The sequence below is a fragment of the Calidris pugnax genome, unplaced genomic scaffold (genome assembly GCF_001431845.1).
Source record: "Calidris pugnax isolate Ruff unplaced genomic scaffold, ASM143184v1 scaffold81, whole genome shotgun sequence".
NCBI classification, from domain to species: domain Eukaryota; kingdom Metazoa; phylum Chordata; class Aves; order Charadriiformes; family Scolopacidae; genus Calidris; species Calidris pugnax.
The window spans coordinates 11,585,226-11,602,590 of NW_015090880.1; the positions used below are offsets into that span (position 1 = coordinate 11,585,226).

General features: G+C 46.7%; 1 protein-coding gene across 7 annotated transcripts in view; it reads left to right on the forward strand.

Moving 5' to 3' along the window:
* GRIP2 (glutamate receptor interacting protein 2) overlaps nucleotides 1-17,365 on the forward strand; it is a 288,332-nt gene that overhangs the window by 171,660 nt on the left and 99,307 nt on the right. For 2 of the 7 annotated variants that reach the window (XM_014946821.1, XM_014946828.1), the window contains exon 1: nucleotides 4,255-4,434. The exons of 3 other annotated variants lie outside the window; for them this stretch is intronic. In XM_014946821.1, the coding sequence (XP_014802307.1) occupies nucleotides 4,356-4,434 (79 nt within the window). In that variant the 5' untranslated portion in view covers nucleotides 4,255-4,355. Of the gene's footprint in view, nucleotides 1-4,251; nucleotides 4,435-17,365 lie in introns of those variants that run through there. 2 more of the 7 variants (XM_014946831.1, XM_014946822.1) reach the window with 2 other exon arrangements.

Genomic DNA, 17,365 nt, shown 5'->3' on the forward strand with positions numbered 1-17,365 from the left:
GGGGGGGGGGGGCTTCGCATTTTTCATGCAGTTTGATCCTGCTCGGCTTGTTAACACTCAGTTGCTTTTGTGATTAATTATTTAATCCTCTCCCTTGGTACTGGGGTATAATAGCGCAACCCCCCACTTTCTGCTGAGATTCACAGTTCTTTGCTTTTCCCTGCAAGCCCTTCGTGCCACCTCAAAGCTCAGAGCCGGGAGGTTTGGGCTGCGGTGCTTAAAGAGCCCATCAGCCACCCGAGGTGCTGCTCACCCTGCGGCACCACCGGGCAAGGACCGGGGCTCTGCCGGCAGGCAGCCATCGGTCCCGGCTCACGCACGTACCAAAGAGAGTGGGGAGGGCTGTCCCCGAGTGCCCTGTCCCCCAAACACAGCCTCTGACTCCAATGGCTACTTGCGTGATGGGGAGACATCAAACGAGGCCAGCGTCTACTCCAGATGCAGTCAGACACAGGAACTGCAAATTGGAGGCGAACTTGTCAGTAAAGAGATTTTATTTGGGGAGTCAGGCTTGGCAGCCCTCTTCCCTTTCTCTTTCAGATGCCTTTTGAACAGCTTTCAGCTCAAGTTTTTGTAATCACCCGGGCGTAGCATCTTCAGCCGTTTGGTTTTGGGGATGATGCTTGTTGCCTTGATTTGTTCTCTGAGGCTGTAAGTGCAGAGAAATTCACCAGTTCTCTGCACCCAGTGTTCAAGCACCCACTTGCACATAGAGGTACCTGAGCCAGGGGCTCGTACCCATGGTGGGGCAATTGTTGGGGTGCCCCCTGAGCATGCTGCTGGGGTCAGGTGCTGGTGTGTGTTCACACACTGCACGTCTGTGGAAGGGCATAGGGTGTATTTGTGACCGGTGGGTGCTGCAGTTCTTGTTACTGGGGTTCTGTTTCTAAATAAGTGAGCTGAATGCTTGTAACATCCAAACCATCTCCTGTCCTCTGGGGCTGCAGGGCCCATAGACTACATGCAGCCAGGCTGGCAGGTCCCCTCAGCTCTGGAAAGCACCTTCCTCCCTCCTCGAGCATGTGATTCCTGCTTGAAGCCCCAACTGCTGGATAAGGCGAGGCCTGAGGTCTGAATAATTAGCAAGGAATTAGCTGTGTTTTCTTTATGAGATGGTCTCCCCAGTTCTTCTGATGTTTGCATCCTTTTCCTTTCATCTCGTGCCTCTGTGGCAGGTGCCCTGCACAGCCGTGGGGTGCGTGGGAGGCTCTGCTGAGGGGCTGGCAGTTGCATCCCAGTGCAGGAGCATCAGGAGCCTCGTGCCTGTGTCCTGCTGATGTGACTCGGAAGGTGTGAGTCTTGTCCTTCACCCCACTGCAAACTCCCTGTCTGCTGCTGGACGAGCCACCCCTCCTCGGGTTCTGTAAAATAGTAAAGTGCCAACTCCCCTCCCTGCCAAAGGTGTTGGAAAAGCTGATTACTTTATGGTTAGGAAGCTGATGAAGCATTAGCCTGGGTTTCTTTATGTTTTATTGGGGTCCATAAATTAAATGGAAAGTCACCATGATGAGGAAAGGAGCCAGGGAGAGCAATTATTTGTCGGGAAGACGTCATGACTAATGGTTTAGCTACATGTTAATTGAAAGTTTCAGCAAAGTAACACCTGAAGGCAGCTAATACTGAGTGTATAGAGCAGATGATGACAGGCTGCATCGCTTACAAACTCGCTGTTGAGGAAGCTTGAAGTAACCAAAAGGTGTTAATCAAATAGCGTCTTTAAGACGTGGAACCGGATGGCTGAGCTACGAAGCCCCAGTCATCTGAACGTCTTTGTTTCTTTGCCTCTGTCTGCAGACGGATTTACCAGACTGATTTACTCCCTCCAGATGTTATCTGTGCTGCAGTTTCCCCATAGGTTATAATTTTTGAATCCCTGCCATATCCCTTGGGGATGTTTTGCTTGACCTCCCAAGGCTGTACTTTAGTGTAAACCTATGCAAAATCCTCTATGGGGCTCCCTGTGTGGGCGCGGGGTGCAAAGGCGTGTGTGCTCATGGCCTCTGCTCACATGCCCTCACCATCAAACTTCCCAAATGCAGACCCAAGACCTCAAACGTCCCCCAGGTAGGCGTCAGTGGGTCCCTGTGAGCTGCCACTGCCCACCACGGTGCGATGGGGACTGTCATTGGCATGGTGCAAAGTGCCTCTGAGGCCCTCCCTGACCCTAGGGCCAGGTCCAGCTTCCAGGAATGATGTCTCATTTCCTATCAGAAGATCATAGTGTGTGCCTTCACCTCCAGTCTCTGTTAATAGCACATAAATAACCCACTTGGGTCAGAGATGTTGAGGGTGATACGTAAGCTAGAAAGAATACAGAGCAAAGGCTGGACTCACTGCCCTGATGATTAGATCATAGTAAAAATAAAGTTCAAGCCTAAAATGCCCCTTTTTTTTTCCCCAACTCAACCGACTCTTGAAATTACACTAGGCCACACCATAAGTGTAGGTACCCCAGGTATAGTTTTTTCAGAACACAACAACATTTTAAGACCCCAATATCATAACCTTTGAGCCACATTGGTCATATTATTTATTAATAGTTACCATTTCCAGGGCTGACTCTTGACATATAAGCTTCACTTTAGATCATTGCTTAGTCTACTTAAAGCCTGTTGAACTTTTCATATTACAGGGAAACTAACATACATAATGATTTGTGGGATTCAGGCTGTGTATAAGAATACGATTACCTTCTCATTTGTCAAGAAATTAGCAAAAAAAGATAGTTCTGTGATAGACAAGTCTATAAAGTAAGGAAGTTTAAAATACACATTATGTACAACATCCTGGTAAAGTCCCACTTACAAAATTGTTAAATCTCTAAAATTATTATCTAAATAAATATTTTATTGCATTTTAATTTGCTTTATTATATTCTGCAGTGCCCTGAGCACCTTGACTTCATAAATAAAAGAGTTATTATGTAGAGTCTTTGCAATATGAAAATTAATGCTTAAATGCTTGGAGACTTATAAAAAATTTGGCAGGGTTTCTAAGGCTAGTGATAAGGGTTCATAAACACGGTAATTTTTCCACTCTCAAAAATTTCAGGTCAATAGAGTACAAGAGGAGTTGTTAAGAAAACCTGTGCTCTTTTAATAAGAGACTGGAGTGTTTGGAGGGCAGTGTACCCAACTGTTACACTGCAGCACTCTCTAATAACATCTCCAGACACTGCAATGGCAATAAAGCATGACAGGATTGTATAATAACTCTATTAATCACTTTTTCTGGTAACATGAGGAGACCGTGTTAGAGCAACCATCTAACCCCTTTCAGTGCTGCAGGAAGTTTGGGGCAATTATTCCAGGGGACCACCGTCCCTTGTTTTAGTCTCTGCACTCACTTTAGGTCTGTTTTGGGGTGGTCCATGTAGTGTGTTTTGCTTCTTGGAAGGAACTTGGAGCAGAATGTGTATGTGTGTCTGTCCCACCTGCCAGCCAGGAGGGGCTTTGGGAAGGGAACAAAGCCAAATTGATGCTAAGGCACATGGAACACGCTCCCCCCAGCTGATCTGAGTCCTGTCCTGCATTATTTGTGTGTTTTTCCGCCAGCTTTGCGCCCTGGGGGATGGGGCAGGAAGAAAGTTCTGGGGTGGGAGCGCCTTTGCACTGGGTTTATGGTAGGAGCCCATTGCAGGGTGGGCATCGATGCCTCCGCCAGCCTGGAGCCAGATCTCCTGAGCCCTGGGCAGGGTTGGCAGTGACATCTGTCCTGCTGGTGCGTCTCTGCAATGGGTACAGGAGGATCCACACATCACCATAGCATGTTCCCTGGTGGGGGAATGGCTCCAAAGTCCTCAGTGGCCAAAGATTCATCATGGGATAGTGCTGTTGGTGGTCTCTGGATGCATGGCCCATTGCTAATTAAGCATGCAACAGGGAAACTGTGGGTTCTTTTCCCCCTCGTGTAAATTTGCACATTTAATGACTGCTTGAGTAGCAGACACAAAATTGGGTTGAATGAAGAGGTTTCTAAGAGGACACTACTTGACCTATGCTACTGATCCTTTTCAAAGCTCCTCAGTAGCCAGGAGGTGTCCCAGAAGAAGATAATTAGGCTTGAGCTATTTCAACCTCCTCTGATCCCTAAGAAAGAGTTAATTACAGTCTTTTCCCTCTTGCTCAAAGGTGGCTGGGTATTATCATCAGAGCTGTAATTATTCATGCTAATTGCTTATTTGGAGAGGGAGAGAGAATGAGAGAGAGAGAAGCCCCAGACTCCACATTAGTGATTAGCAGAGCAGACCAGGTGCACTTCGTTAAGGCTGGACCGAGGTAGTGCTTGGGGGTGGAAGGAGGTTGGGGATGCTGGAGTGTTTGTGAGCGAGTGGTGGAGCAGACCCGGTCCTGCTAATGCTGCCACCTCCTCTGGGACTGAGAAAAAAGACCATGCACTTCTTGCAGACCTTCCTCCGGTGGAGGGCACTCCGAGGTAATTGTGCTTCTGACTGGAGTCTTCATTTGTTTTGTGGCTTAATTAACCTTTCGTCTGTTTTTTTGGGGGGGTTGTGTGTGTGTGTGTGTTTTAAACCTCCCTCTATGAGGAACCACGGTGGTTATGAGATGCTTTTCTGAGATTTGTGTTTAAGCTCCTCTGCAGATCTTGCAGCTGATGTTTCATTAACTGAACAAAAACTTCTGTGATCCCCTGTCAACCTCAGTGTTGGTGTGTTGTTTGAGTTGGGAAGGGGATAAGGAGGTGGTGTGTCTGTCTTCTTCCCTGGTTATGGGCTATTTATAATAGGGCTGATCCCATTTGGAGGCTTATTCCTGTAACCAGATCTGGGACTTGCCTGTTAAAAGCAGTGGATTTAAGCTTTATTTGTTGGTGGCTGAAGATACCTGAAGTGTGATAGTCCTGTTAATTGCTTTGAAGGCAGCAGAATGGTAAAACTTAGCATACTGTAGAACCTGGGACTTGGTGGGAAGACACGGTGGGAAGCTGTCTCCTTGGGCGTATCTGCAGCGGCTTTAGGACGATGGTGTTCCACGAGTGGGGTGGCGTACGCTGGCTGCTTCTGAAGCGACTGAATTGGTGGTGAGGTGGGAGCTTGTTGTGAGGACTTGACTCATCTTTGAGAAGTAATTATTTTCTTTTACTTTGTTCTTTTCCTGGAATAGCAGGGCTACATGTCCCGCTTGACTAAGGGTTGCAAACTGCTCCTGGTATTTAATCTTGACTCAGTGCAGTCATGAGCGGAGTGTTTTCTGTTGAACTTTGTTTTTCTCTTAAGCCTTTGATTCCTGCTGATCTTAAGGCTGAGAAAAAAAACTTTAAGAATCACACTATAGGTAACATGAACTATGCAGGTTTTAACAAAATAACTGGAAGGAGCTGCCTCTTGCCAAGTACCTTTGAATGTTCCTCTAGCCTTTTTATAAAGGTCTTTCTGCTGTCATCCTCATGGAAAGCATCCACATGCTGTGCTGAAAGCCAAACCAGACTGCTCTCTCTTCTGAACATCTAAAATTATTATACTTGTGCTTTAACTTCCTAACTGGCCATAATTATGTTTTAATGTACTGAATAATCTTTTCATCTGGATGTTTTACTACTCACTTAAATTACACAGGCTTTGCGTGCTCATATCGTCTTCCTGACAGAGGAATTAGCTCAAGTACAGTGAGAATGGGGACCAAGGGCTGCTGCTGCAGGGACTGCAGTCGTCCCCATCCTCTGGGGTGGGAGGCAGGGAGAGGGATGGGGAAATGTTTCCTTGTGAGTGTTGGAGGAGTTTGGGTTTATGAAGAAGTGAGAGGCTTCGATCGCTCTTCTAGCAGGTATTGTGTTGCTGAACCCAAGCTGAAGGTTTACTTGTAGTTTTCTAAGCCTTTTGCATGCTGATTATTTGGAACGCTAGACACCTCCAAGAAGGCAAGAAATCCAAATTTACAGGAGTGGTACAATAGAAATAGCTTTTAGTAAGGCCACCATAATCTATCCAAATAGGGATCCCCTAAAGATAGCAAATTTTTTACTTCTCTTGAAATCTGTAGGAGGTAAGAACCTATGTACTTCCTAAGGCATGTGGCCAAAGTGCAGAAATTTTTCTTTTTTCTTATTTCCCCTCTCCATAAATTCTCACAGTTACTATTTCACCCTTTACTGTTCTGTTCCAAAGTTATGTGTAAGTGCACGTTATCCAGCCCATTGCTACTGACTGCTTTCCTATGGACTTTAGATCACCCAAATCTCCTAAATAATGCTGTTGTAGAACACTAATATTCTTTTGCGTGCTCCTATAGCAAGCTTCCCATGCACCGCCGGTAGTACTTGCTTCCGCTCTGCCTGCAGTTTATTCTTCATGGTGGTGTTGCAGGATTATAAATGAGTGTTCACCTTCTTCTACATGTGTCACTCAGTATCAACTCCATGTTGAAATTGCCTGGGGAGGTCAGAAATCTTTGGGCTGTAGATCTGATCTTTGCTTTGCCTGGGTTAAAGTAGTGGGTGCTGGTGCCATCAAGGAGAGCAATATCCAAGAGGAATGTGCTCTGGAGGCAACCAAAGCCCCTGGGAAACTGTGGACTCCCTAACATTGATGCAAGGCATGAGGGAAACACGTTCTTTGATGGAGGAACTACATAGGGCAAATTGTGCATAGCTCTCATTGAGATCCCCTGATTATGGGGCTCCGCAGGAGCAGAATTTACTCTGAAAGTCTCCATGGGCCATGTCCTTTTCAAGTCATAAAGGGATTTTTGTCTCCCCTATTTCTGCTCTGAGATCAGAATTAGAGTATGTAGGTAGGGGAGAACTCTTAACTGTTACTGGATTTTCCCATTAAATCATTGCTGGTAAGGAAACAATTAAGAGTGTAACACACTGGGCTCAGAATGTCTCAGTGGAATTGGGCTATTGCTGGTCAGACTGGGGCTATGCTATCGCACCACCATGGTTTTCATTCCTGTCCCTCAGGAAGGGAGGTGACAAGGCTGCTAAGAACAAGTTGTCCACTTGGTATTTGATATTGGGAGGTGACGCTGTTGTCTGTGTTCAGTGACTGGAGGGTGACCAGCATGCATCCTAGGGATGTTAACCACTGTTTTGGTAATAATGATGATAAATAAAATTATTTTAAAAAATTAATAGCCTCTCTAAGTGACCTGGAGTGCCTTGTGCAATTAGCTGATCTTGTGTGCCGGAGGAAAAAGGATGCGGGAGAGTCCCAACCAGAGACAACACCATTGCTCTTGATCTGTTGACATCCAGATTTTTGGGATGTGAGTAAAGAGGCTTGGAGCAAGACAGCACAAGTACAGGACTGGGTAAGAAGCTGGGCAGTGAAGACTCGTAGCAGTTTGCTAAATGCCTGCCTTTCATCTGCTGTTGACCTGCACTGGAATCGGAGCTAATGGGGAGATGCACAGACAAGCCTTTCAGAGAGCAGGCATGTCTCAGTGAACTTGGTGTGCTTTGATCTGAAAGACTCTCCTGTAAGTGTCAGCCAGCCTTTCAATTGATTGCTGTGGGAGAGAGGTTTTGATGGAGTGAGATGGCACAGTTGAGTTTACTGGGTTTTTAAAACTCCAGCAGTTGAAATAAAATGCAGAGGCAGGGCTTTGTAAGAAGCTGGCTTTGGGAGTGGGAGGACTGGGGAAGCTGACTCTCCGCTCTACATCAACTCTTACAGTAGTTTGGGCAGTGTTGTAATTTTCCTTCTTTTTCCTGACAAAATCCATTAATTACAAGGCTTACATCAGTAAGCACTCATTGAGTTTGACAGACCTGAGATTCAATGCTAATTCCCGGAGCTGCTCTGTATGGCGTGAGTGTGAGTGTCTTCAGGGGCGAGGGCAGCCGGCAAGTAATCCTCTGTCAGGCTGAGTTCTTGCTCCATCTCCCCCCAGTATATCTGGGTGGGTGAAATGGGGGAGGGGAGGAAGAGTTTACAAAAGATTAGTGAATATTCCAGAAAAAAAAATAAATCTATATGTTAGCTATCAGAACAGCAGAGCTGAGAAAAGGTGTTTGGCCAATGACCAAATTAATCTTCCCCAAAAGTACCCTTCTCCATGGTGAGCTCTTGCAGGACTCTGGGCCAGGTCTGGGACTGGGCAGCTATGAGAGAGATTTTTCCAGAAATTAGGACTGGGAAATATCCTAGCTAGAAATCATCGTCTGCCCTAAAGTGTAACCCCCGCAGCAGGTGATGTCCCCTGCAGTTGGGTTTTTCAGTCTTTGTAGCCATGTTGTGAGGGGCAAGTGCTGATTTTTATTTTTTCTTGTGATACTGCTATTTCCTTTCTTGGCCCTTACAACTTCGATGAGGGCATCCCCCGTTATCCTCATCCCTAGCAGAACTTTTAAACAGTTGCTCAAATTTTCCTTTGTCTTTTTGTCTAAACAGTGACATGCAGTGGTGGCATAGTGTGACGGAGATGTACGTAACAAGCTTCTGTGGAGAGACATATGTAGGTGTATATGTGTGCATATTTATTTCACTAGCACTTAAATGTATTACCAGTTTCTCCCACATTTCTTTGCTGGTGCAGCAGCCTATAGTGGGAATTTTGTGGGCTATTCCCAAGCTCACAGGCAGGTACATTGAGGCTGTTTTTATATTTCCCTTTCCAAGCTCAGCCAGAGTTCCAAGGTCCTTTACAAGGTAGTGGTCATTTTTCATTTTCCAGCATATAACAACTAAATATTCTTGATAGTATTATCTTGACAACAAATAACCCATGCTGCTCTTGCGCTGTGTTAGTCTCTTACCCCCCCCCCTGCTGCACTACACGCATGCTCACATCCATACCCACAAGCCACTATGATATTTTATGCTGAGGTCCCCATCAGCTGTAAAGCTTTGCTGCTGCCACCGGCCTTTTGTACGTCCATCAGAGAATGATGGGGCAGTGATCTAGCAGTGATTTGGTCAAGCAGTCCTGAGTGCGGGGCTCAGCTGGCAGTAATGCTGTGTAATCTTAACCCTAATATAATCAATACCATGGTATAGGAGGGTCTTGTGTGAACTGTCTGAACCCTCTCCCCGCCTCCTTCTAGTTGGTTACTCTGTGCTTTAATAAGGCCTGACTTCAGGGGCTGATGTATATATAATAATTTTTTTTCTTTCTTTACTCTTTGTGAGACTTAGCACATAAATTTTCTGGCTTGATGATTTTACACGAGGGGAGCAGCAAAGGCAGATGTCAGAACAGGATCTCAGTTCCTGTCAAAAGGCTGGGAAAGAAGATAAAGGGTTTCTAGGGCTTCTATTGGACTAATTTGGAATATTAACAAATTATTACGATGACCAAGTCAGGCTCTCCTGGCTTCAATATCTGACTTGTGGCTTCTAGAGAGCCTGGTTGCAAACGGGTTAAAATTGGCTCTGAAGCCTGATTCTCCCTGAAGCCTTCGTTTCTTGGTTTTGTTTTTTTTTTTTTGTTTCTGGCTTGATGATTTTACACGAGGGGAGCAGCAAAGGCAGATGTCAGAACAGGATCTCAGTTCCTGTCAAAAGGCTGGGAAAGAAGATAAAGGGTTTCTAGTGCTTCTCTTCGACTAATTTGGAATATTAACAAATTATTATGATGACCAAGTCAGGCTCTCCTGGCTTCAATGTCTGACTTGTGGCGCCTAGAGAGCCTGGTTGCAAACAGGTTAAAATTGGCTCTGAAGCCTGATTCTCCCTGAAGCCTTCGTTTCTTGGTTGTGTTTTTTTTTTTTTGGTTGTGTTTGGTGTGGGGTTTTTTTTTTTTTTTTTTTTTTTTATTTTTTATTTTACTGTCCAGCAGCTATTTGCTCCGGTAGGTCAGTTTATACGGACAGCACAGCAAGAAATAATCAGCTGTGTATAGCAGCAGCACCTTTTTTTTTCTTGCAGGGCGGTGTTGTGACCCTGTATGCGAAGAAAAATATTGAACTGCATCCCTTTCTGTCCCTGTTCTCCGTCCCCAGCCCTGCGTTAGCCATTTTAAAAGCGTTTTTTTTGGGGGGGATGCTCTCACTCGCGAGCCCATGCTGCTCCCTCGTGGAGCGCCAGGCATTGCAGGCAGGGCGGCCTCAGCCTTAGGCGGGTCGCTGGCTATAAAGAGGCTGGTCCAGCGGCTTCTGAATCAAGGGGTGCTCATTTCAGGATGGGAAAATGGGGGTTTGCAGGGGATGAAATGAGGGGTTTCCCTGTCTTTGTTTTTCAGGCAGCCTCTGCCTTGCTTGGGATGGAGCATGTCGGAGTAGCTCGTGGGAGCCGGCCTGGCTCCAGAGGGTGGATGAGTAAGGAAAGATGAGGACATAATGGTGGGGAGAGGTTTCTCCAGCCTTTTTTAGGGATGAGGTGACTCAAAGAGGCCTGTGGACAGCCCGAATGCCTGGGATGTTAGAGACTTGCCTGCGTGCACAGCGTCCTCCCCTGGGCAGCCCTGTGTCTGCAGTGCTGCAGTCTGAGGCAAAGGCAAGGTGCTGGGCACTGCCAAACACAGGGCTAAATCCCTCTTGCAAGAGATGGAGCAAACCTGAGGTCTGGGCTGTTCCCAAAGAGGAGCAGGAATTGCCCCAAATGTCTCCTGCTCTGCTGAGGAATCTGCTGAATCCCACAGTCATCCAGCAGCCTCTGACTCTTGGAGAGCCTGCTAAATAAAGGGTTCTTGTGTCTGTTAGAGGTGGGTACCTCTCTGGAGAAAAGCCCTGCTCCCTTCTGACAGCCAGGGACCGGGGAGAGGTTTGAAGCCTCGCCGGTATCGCAAGAGGGCAGAGTTGGCTCATGGCTCCTGAGCTCGTCCAGCTCATGGACCCACCAAGGGGCAGCGGGAGCTGGCCTTGCGCTTGGCACTGGTGGCAGCAGCAGTTGCTGGGCTGTCGGCACAAATGTGACTCCATCCCTCTGACTGTGTCCTTCAGCACCAATATTACCTGGGGGCAATATATAAATAAGACAAGAATATCTCCTTGTGACCGTTCTCTAGTTGCTTTGAAAGGTTGACTGTACCCACGCTATACTTGTGGGCATCTCGCTGTGGCATTGATAAAAGCATCATATTAATATTGATGTTAGAATTGAAAACATAAATTGATTGTTAATTAGCAGCTGAACAGTGGCTCAAGCAGTGCTGGTAATGATGCGTGGGGGCTGGCTTCCCAAGCAGTGTCTGCTCTAAACTCCGCAAAAGGCATAAATGCAGATCACGGGTCCTGTTTGCATTTAAAACAGCAGAGGTGTCATTGCTAATGAACACATCTTCCTAGCAGATACTCAGCAGGCTACTAGTACCGGCACATTTCGAGAGTATCTTTTGTGACATTGCCTGGAAGGAGCTGGAATGATCACAGTGGGAGACTGCCTTCTGGTCACCTGTTGGTGGCTGCTCTTGGCACTTTAAGGTAATGCAGAAATGCAGAGCTTGAGACTTTTAAGCAAATTTTCGATTTAGAATGATGAAAGGAGACAGTCTTGCATCATGTCTTTCAATTCCAGGGGAAACTAATTACCTGGATTAGTTCAGCCACTGCCTCTGGGAACCTGCCTGGAGACTGAAGCGTAACACAGTGCGGGTACTTTTCGGAAGTCCTCCTGGCTGAGAAATGAGCTTCTTGTCTCCCACTGAAGTGGTCTGGCTCCCTGCAGGGTATCCTGGGAAGGGGGAGACTTGTAGTCTGATATCAGCAGATCAAGAGCAGATCTGCTAATACGTGGGGGCACCCACACATGAGACGTTGTGGCCGCTTGGATCCTAGACTGGAGCCAAAGCCAGTGCTAGGTATTTGGACTGCAAAAACAGCCTAGATGCTGAAGCCAGTTCTTCAGAGAGTAGAAATGATTTAAAATTGGAAATTTGAAATAGCTCAAGGCTATGTCATGTCTCTGAGCATGCGCAGTGTTGTCTGGCTGAAGAAAACCCACAGGTCATCTCTCTCCGCCTGCGCTGCTGTCACTCTCAGCCTGTCTGTATGGACATTTGTCCCATGGAGCCACATCCCAGGCTGCTGGGCTCCCAAGCATTTCCCAGGAGGAATCTGTGGAGGTAAAAGATGCCACACAAGCTGTCTGCTGGTATCAACCTCAAGATGAGGAAATCTGTAGACCGTTCCCAGGATGAGCGAAATCTGAAAGCTGCCCACTTCTACTGGTTTTTACTTTGCTTACAGAAACCTGTCATGGGAAAGGTACAGCCAGCCGGTGGTCCTGGGGCTGTGCAGTGCCGTGGTGGAAGATTGTCCCTGTCTCCCACACTGCAAGTCCAATTAGATCAAAGTTTTAAAAGACAACTGATGCACAGCAGAAGCATCTTGTCCCTGGGGGACCTTAGTGAATGAGTCACACTGCCTGTGCCCCCCTTGAGCTTGGGAGCTCCTCTTCCTCAGGGGCTTTTTTTTTCTTTTTCTTTTTTGTTTTTTTCCTCCTTTAAACTTGGAAAATTTTTGCAGCTCTGTGGCAGAGAAACAACTGGCAGGGCTGGATTGCTCTACTCCAGCTCTCCTCCCACCTGCAAGTTACAATCCAAAGATCATTTCCTTGTTATCAACAGCTTTTCCTGCTGGCTGTTTCTGTTTCTATGCCAAGGAAACACGGGTTTCTCAGAAGTCTTTCTTGGAAAGTGGACTAACTTACTGAGAAACAACCAGTGACAACTGGTCAGGCTTAGTAGGACTTGGAGGCTTTCCTTCATTTTTTTTTTCTCCTTTTTTTTTTTCTTCCTAACTGGAAAATCTTGAACATAGTGAACTTCTGGAAGTAGTGTTATCCTTCTGAAATGTAACTGAACTGTAGAGTACTCATGGGAGAGGTGCCTGCTGGGTTGTGGGAGGGTGTTTGCTTTATGTTATGCTAGATGTTCTGGATAAGCAGCTGTCTGGAGAAAATCTTTAATCTATGTTGTTGAGGCTGGTTTGTATCAAAATAGAAATCCATTGCACAACTGTACCGAACAGTCTGAAATGTAGAAGTCGATGTGTGACCTCTGTGATTTTTAGGTAAGACCATGTGAACCTTCACTCGAGCTTTCTGAGTCTCACTGATGCCATCAAGTCCAGCAGTGAAATTATCTTGAATGGACAGCTCCATATTGTGTGGGATTCCTCCGGGAGTGGGGGAATAGGGTGGCATTTTTTGCCCTCTCCTCCCATTTAATTTCCTGGAAACACAACCTGGAGTTGTAAAGCTGAAGAAGAGCCATCCAAAGCCTGCTGGCATCTCCCATGGCCCTCCCCCTGCTGTGAATGGGATTGAAGGGTAGCTCTCCTGTGCAGCTTCATTAGGGTTCGTAGTTAGCTCTGCTGTCTGTCAATCTATAGAGCATCTCTAGTGTGAGTCTGTGCTAATCAGGTGCAGTACTGGTCTTTGTATTAAGGATCTTCCTCTAATGAGGTGATAGTAGATGGCGCATACCATTAACCTTCCAGGCTGCTCTAATTACTCAGTTTCTGATCACACACAGCTTGTGTATTAGCATGTGATGGCTAAACTCAGCGTTGGAGCTGTACAGGCTTCACTCTCCAGCAGACTCTCTCTTCCATTCCCTTGTTCCCTGCTCTTTGCACGAGCAAAGTAAGACTGAATCACGGTTTCATCTTGCAAAAGGGGTTGGGGGAAGGAATCTGGGCCAAAAATAACTAATAAAGCAAATTTCAAGAACCTCACAGGTTTTGTCTGTGTTTGCACTCAGTCATTTTCTATATCTTTCTTCTCCTCCTTTGTATTTTCCCCCAAATATTTACCTCATCAGACTTAGGAGTTGCTTTGAAATGGGACTTCCATAATTTACTCTGTCCAACTCCACCCCCCCCCACTCCCCCTTATTTAATTAAAAGAATTTTGCTTTATTCCCCTGCTTTAATCCCCTTCTGACCCTTCCTGAGCCCAGCATTTTCATTGGAAAAAAGCTTATTTCACTGGTTAGTTGTGTTTGCTCTCTGGTTTGTCAACTAACTCCTTGGGTTTTGTAATCCATAAAGAGGTGGTGTCTGGTCACACACAAAAGCAGTGCTTAGGACAGGCTGTGCTAGTGCAGGCATGCAAACATGTCTCAATAGGTCCTGGAGCAGAGCCAGCTCCTGGCAGCATTAGCTGGGGCCAAGGGTGACAAGGTGTGCTTGTCGAAACAAGCAGACACTCTCCTCCAGAGCTGCTGAGTGCTTATGGTGGTGCAGAAGGGACCAGTGGTGGGGCAGCTGGCTGTGGACTCCAGGCTAGAGTAGCATGAGAGGGATCCTGGACGCTGGGCACTGGAGTAGTTCTTCAGGACACTGTGCAGAAGCAACAAGAAGTGATGCTGACTTCTCCCCTCAGTCCAACTTTCAATGTAAAGCCTGAAGAGAGATTTCCCAAGGTACCATGGATGAGGTGATGGAGGAGTTCTTTTCCTTCTGTGTCTTCCTGATTGAAGTAGGCACAGTGGGAGGTATTCAATTAGCAAGGGAGCTTACATTGCCCTTGTCTTGATGAGAATGTATAGGGAGCATGTGTTGGTACACTTGGTTTGGTTAGGCTTAACATGACTGAAGAGCTTCATCTAAGACATGGAATAATGCATCTGAAGTTGCTTAGGTTTGAACTTGTCCTTAGGCAACGACGTTTGCTTCAGTGAAAACTCGTATTGTATGTTCATTATAGCTGACTTCTGTTTAAGGATGCTCATGCTAGAGCATCCCGTATAATAAAATCAGTTGTACTTCAACTATCTTACCTCTACTAAGAGTAAAATGGGGTTTGATTGTGCCTCTGAGAAGAAAATGCCATGTAACACATCTCATCTATGTCTAAATATGTTCCTGGTAGACCAAAAGCACTTAGAAAAAGCTGTAGCAAGAGCAAGATGCTGGAGCTGGATGTGACCTGGTGCTTCTTGTCTCAAAGATGAGATGGGAAGAGCCCTATATTGCCTTAATTACAGGGCAATACAATACAGAACTTTTTGCAAATGCACTTGAACAACAGTCTTGGAGTCAGCCCCAAATGTTAATACCTGATCCAGTCGTGCTCTTGGTGTGTCAGATTAGCTGCAGATGCAGTGCTAATGCAGTCTTGTTTCATAGATTTTTATCTTTGGTACCAATAGATTTAAAGGGATGAAAAAGATCTGGAGTGCTGGGCCACAGCGTGTGGGAGGAAAGCAGTCTCTGAGTCACTGGTGGTTATTAAATGACAGCAGAATTGAAATGCCTCGAAAGCCCCAACTGTGCACTCATGTAGGCTGCTAATTGTTGATGATCTGCAAAGGCAAAGCCCTGACCGAACTTCAGAGAGAGCCCTGTTTCCCTAAAGAAAAAGAGGATTAAAATGGCCTTTTCGATGATGTCTCAGCTGAGCTATGAGAGCGTGTATGATGCAGAAGGCATGGTCTTCCCTTGGGCTGCTGGCTGAGACGGGATGGCATCGCTGCCCTGGGCCCCCTGAAAGGCATCTTCCTCTTCCTCGCCTGTGGCTCCAAGCAGAGCCTGGTGTGCTGCTGCCTGGGTGGTCTGCAGCTCTTGTGGCACCTCTGTGGTGGTTCATGAAAGAATGAGGGTGCAGAGGGTAGTTGTCCCCCTTTTATTCTGGGGGAAAATGTGTACCGGGAAGTGATGCTGGAGGGATGAAGGACTGCTGGATGCAGAACAGCTCCTGCTACTGCCGAGAGCCCCTTTTCTTTCCCAAAAAGGGTGAGGGTGCTCTTCTAAGACAAAAAGCCCCAGGCTCAATTTCCTGATTGAGAGCAGTCTTCTCCATCCTCATTCACGTGGTCTCTTGCTCCTGTATTTATTTTAATTCCCTCATGGCTGTACTAGAAATCTTTCTGGTCAAGGCTGAGGAACATCAGGTTTAACAAGAATGAGGTACTTCCACCAGATAACAGCTCTCCCAGGAGGATTTTGTTGGAAAAATTTCTCAACCTATTCAATTCTATAACCCTGGTGCCATGAATCCAGGAGGACCTGAGCACTCACAACTCTGTGAATCGCTCCTGGGCTGGCACCAGTGGCCTCAGGGCCCCAGTGGAGAGGAGTTGAGTTGTGGAAGTGGCATGCAGGACACTCCTTCACTGCAGCATGCTGTCACCAGGCTCCCCCAACAATAATAGCTGTGCACGCCTCGGGCTGAGGCACTGCATAAAGCAAGCTTTGCATGATGAGAACGCGTGAATTAGGGGCTTACAGCTTCACTTCAAAGTCAGTTGGAAGAAGAGCCAACTTGATCTTCCCTGCTGACACCCTTGAGAGATCATGACTCTCATATCTGTGGTTTAACGTGACTTTTTGCCCCCAAAACTGGTGCTGACTAATTCTACTAAAAGACATACTGGAGCTTTAGCTCAGTGCCTGGGGAGATGTTGGAGGTATTAGTAGGTCACTGGTTAAAGCTATGTAAAACTTGCCAGGGCTTAGTTTGAGGTCAGAGCCTTGTCCCCAGACATAAGACCTGCTCAGTGTGTGGAGGGGCTCAGACACAAATATGTACCTGCCTCCTGGCTCCTTTGGGCTCACAGTAACGCTGGCTCCTTCCTTGCTGTCCTCATCGACTTGTTCATTTGTAAGGAAACACAATGCTTTCCTAAATTTAGCTGCGTAAGTACTGTGGGTGATGTCTTTTCTCTCCCTTCTCCTGTTTCGAAAGCCATCTTAAAAACTGCACAGCAATTTAAATGGCAACTTGATGGGAATCCATAGCAAATGACTCTGCAATTAGTAAATCTTTCCTATTGTGACAGCTCTATTATTAAACTGCCATAAGTGCCAGGCTATTAATCTGCTGTCTCCTCAATCCCCATGCTTCCCCTTCCTTGCCCATCCTTTTCACGATTTGATTTTTTTTTTTTTAAAGTTCCATCTGCCTTCCAGCAAGTGTTTCCAGGGAGGGAGTGCAAGGTGGCACGTGGAGGGGCAGGATGGCTTTGTGGCACCATCTCTTAGGAGCTGTCACCTGTAAGAAAGGTGGGAGAAAGCCCTGAACGGTCACCTCTCACTTGCTTTGAAACTTTTGCTGCTTCAAAACCTAAGAATGTGAAACTCCTAATTTGCAAAAGCCAAGGTTTAGCCTGCAAGGAAGTCTCTTTTTGCAGAGGGCAAAGGGGTAGGGAGGGAAGCTGTGACAGCAGACGAGTAGCAATACCATCTGAGCAGAGAGAAGAACCTGAAAAAGTCATAGCTGTCCTGACAGCAGGATGAGCTTAAGCTGCCACCGTTTCCCCCATCCCGTGATACAGGTGTGCATCTCATTTCTTAGCCCCTAAAACTACTCTGTCACCACAGGGCTCGGGGCCAGGCCGTGCTGGAGGCGATGTGGTGGGGTGGGAGCATGCAGGGCTGCAAGCAGCAATGAAAGCAGAGCTTCAAATTTTACCCCTCCATTGTGCAAGTATGTTGTGTGTTGGCAGCACACGCTTGCACACACTCATCCCTCCTGAAATAGCAGAGGCATCTGAACTGGGGGCAGAGGGAGTGGTAGTGT